Source organism: Hyalella azteca, unplaced genomic scaffold, assembly GCF_000764305.2.
Source record: "Hyalella azteca isolate HAZT.00-mixed unplaced genomic scaffold, Hazt_2.0.2 contig8022, whole genome shotgun sequence".
Classification (NCBI taxonomy): Eukaryota; Metazoa; Arthropoda; class Malacostraca; order Amphipoda; family Hyalellidae; genus Hyalella; species Hyalella azteca.
In genome coordinates this window covers 1-1,660 of record NW_025938128.1, presented here as the reverse complement: position 1 = coordinate 1,660, position 1,660 = coordinate 1, and the positions used below count along the sequence as shown (strand labels likewise).

The 1,660-nt window shown below is 35.6% G+C and overlaps 1 protein-coding gene across 1 annotated transcript in view; it reads right to left on the bottom strand.

Moving 5' to 3' along the window:
• Positions 1-1,528, bottom strand: part of LOC108671153 (28S ribosomal protein S22, mitochondrial) — a 12,016-nt gene extending 10,488 nt beyond the window's left edge. Inside the window, exon 1 of the mRNA XM_018158635.2 lies at positions 868-1,528. Coding sequence (XP_018014124.1) covers positions 868-1,078 — 211 coding nt within the window. The 5' untranslated portion in view covers positions 1,079-1,528. The remainder of the gene's footprint in view (positions 1-867) is intronic.
• Between the last annotated feature and the right edge of the window lie 132 nt (positions 1,529-1,660).

Genomic DNA, 1,660 nt, shown 5'->3' with positions numbered 1-1,660 from the left:
GTGGGTCACATTTTTAATTTTTTAACCTATTAGATATGCAAACTTTTCAAATCTTTCTATTGTGTTATGTAGCCTCAGTATTAGGCCTTTAATGCCCATTGACAAAATTTTTCTATGTCAAATAGTTTTTGAGTTGTGGGGGTTTTTGTTAAAAAAATGAAAAGTGGTCTAAGTTACCCCGCCGGTCTAAGTTACCCCATTTTACGATATCAGTTAAATTTGAAGCGCTGACGCAATACGACTCACCACGTGCCGAATATTGCCACACACAGTGTGGGAATATAAGGATTTGGTAGGTTTGCATTCTAAAGGCTTTTAAATAAATATGGCAACATTTTGATACGTTTCATTGTTGCTGGCGCGTAGTACGGTGTTTTGCGAGTCAATTAAAGCAAACAGAACTTGAGTAACGCATACGGTTATTTTTTTAGTTTTTCATTTCTCGATGTGTCCTTAATGTGTCGGAATATACCGCGTATACCCTACGGTGTTTTGCGAGTCACAAAAAGCAAACAGAACTGGAGTAACGCATACGGTTATTTTTTTATAGTTTTTCTTTTCTCGATGTGTCGGAATATACCGCGTTTACCCTACCTATTTAAAAGTAGAATAAAATATCAAAATGCGCTAACTAAATTAATGTCTAAATTCTAATTCTTGGCAATTGATATATAAATTTTAAATTTCAAAATAAAACAATTTAGATAATGAAAACAAACAAAACATGAACATAAACAACTAAACAACTTAACAAGAATACCTAGCTATCAAGTTTTAAATTAAACACAATAGCAGAACCATGAAGAGTGAATATAACAACATGCACATTTAAAATGTTACTGCTTCCTTACAGTAAAATTTGCAAACCTTTATAAATAAGAGGATGAGATACATATTGCCGGTTGTGATTTTCTCTTGGTTCAACTCTGAAGCCAATGAAAGAATCTGGATGGTATTTCTGCTTGGCTCCTCTCACTGGAATAACGATCGTAGGAGTGTCGGGAATAAGAATGTGTCGCATTCCTTTGAAATTTAATTTACTTGTCAAACTGAAAAAAGTCCTTTCTAAGAGTGCCATTGTAATAATTAAATGAACAACGGGAATCGCTGTGGTCTGAGAATATAAATTTGTGGTGGGGGAGACATTCACTTTGCGGATTGAAGAATCTTTCCATCCGCATCAACGTCATTCAGAATTTATTGATCTAATTGCCAATTTTTTTCATTTATTATGTTAGAAAAAGCATTTTCCACATGCTTCATTAAGCCTAAATACAGATGCGCTAGCCTTTTACGTGTCCAGTGTCCGAACTATTTGACCTAAATGAACTTCCGTTGTACCGATTTGTGATTAATTGTACTAACCTACTTCGTGAATAAAATCATGAACTTAAACGTCTGCAAGTGCCCTTTTTAAATTCGTGGTTATAGATTCAACAGTTAAGCAACGCTAAACGCGGGCGAAATCACCAAAGTTCACATGGGCTAGACATCACCTTTAGGTGGTCAGGAATCTATATATCAAGTTTCACCGAAATCGGTTCAGTTGCTTGGAAGAAATTCCATGTACGATGCGTATTTTTGCCCGTATTACCGTATAAATCGAGAACGCGGGCGAAATCGCGAAAATTCAGACGGGCTAGACATCATCTTTAGGTGT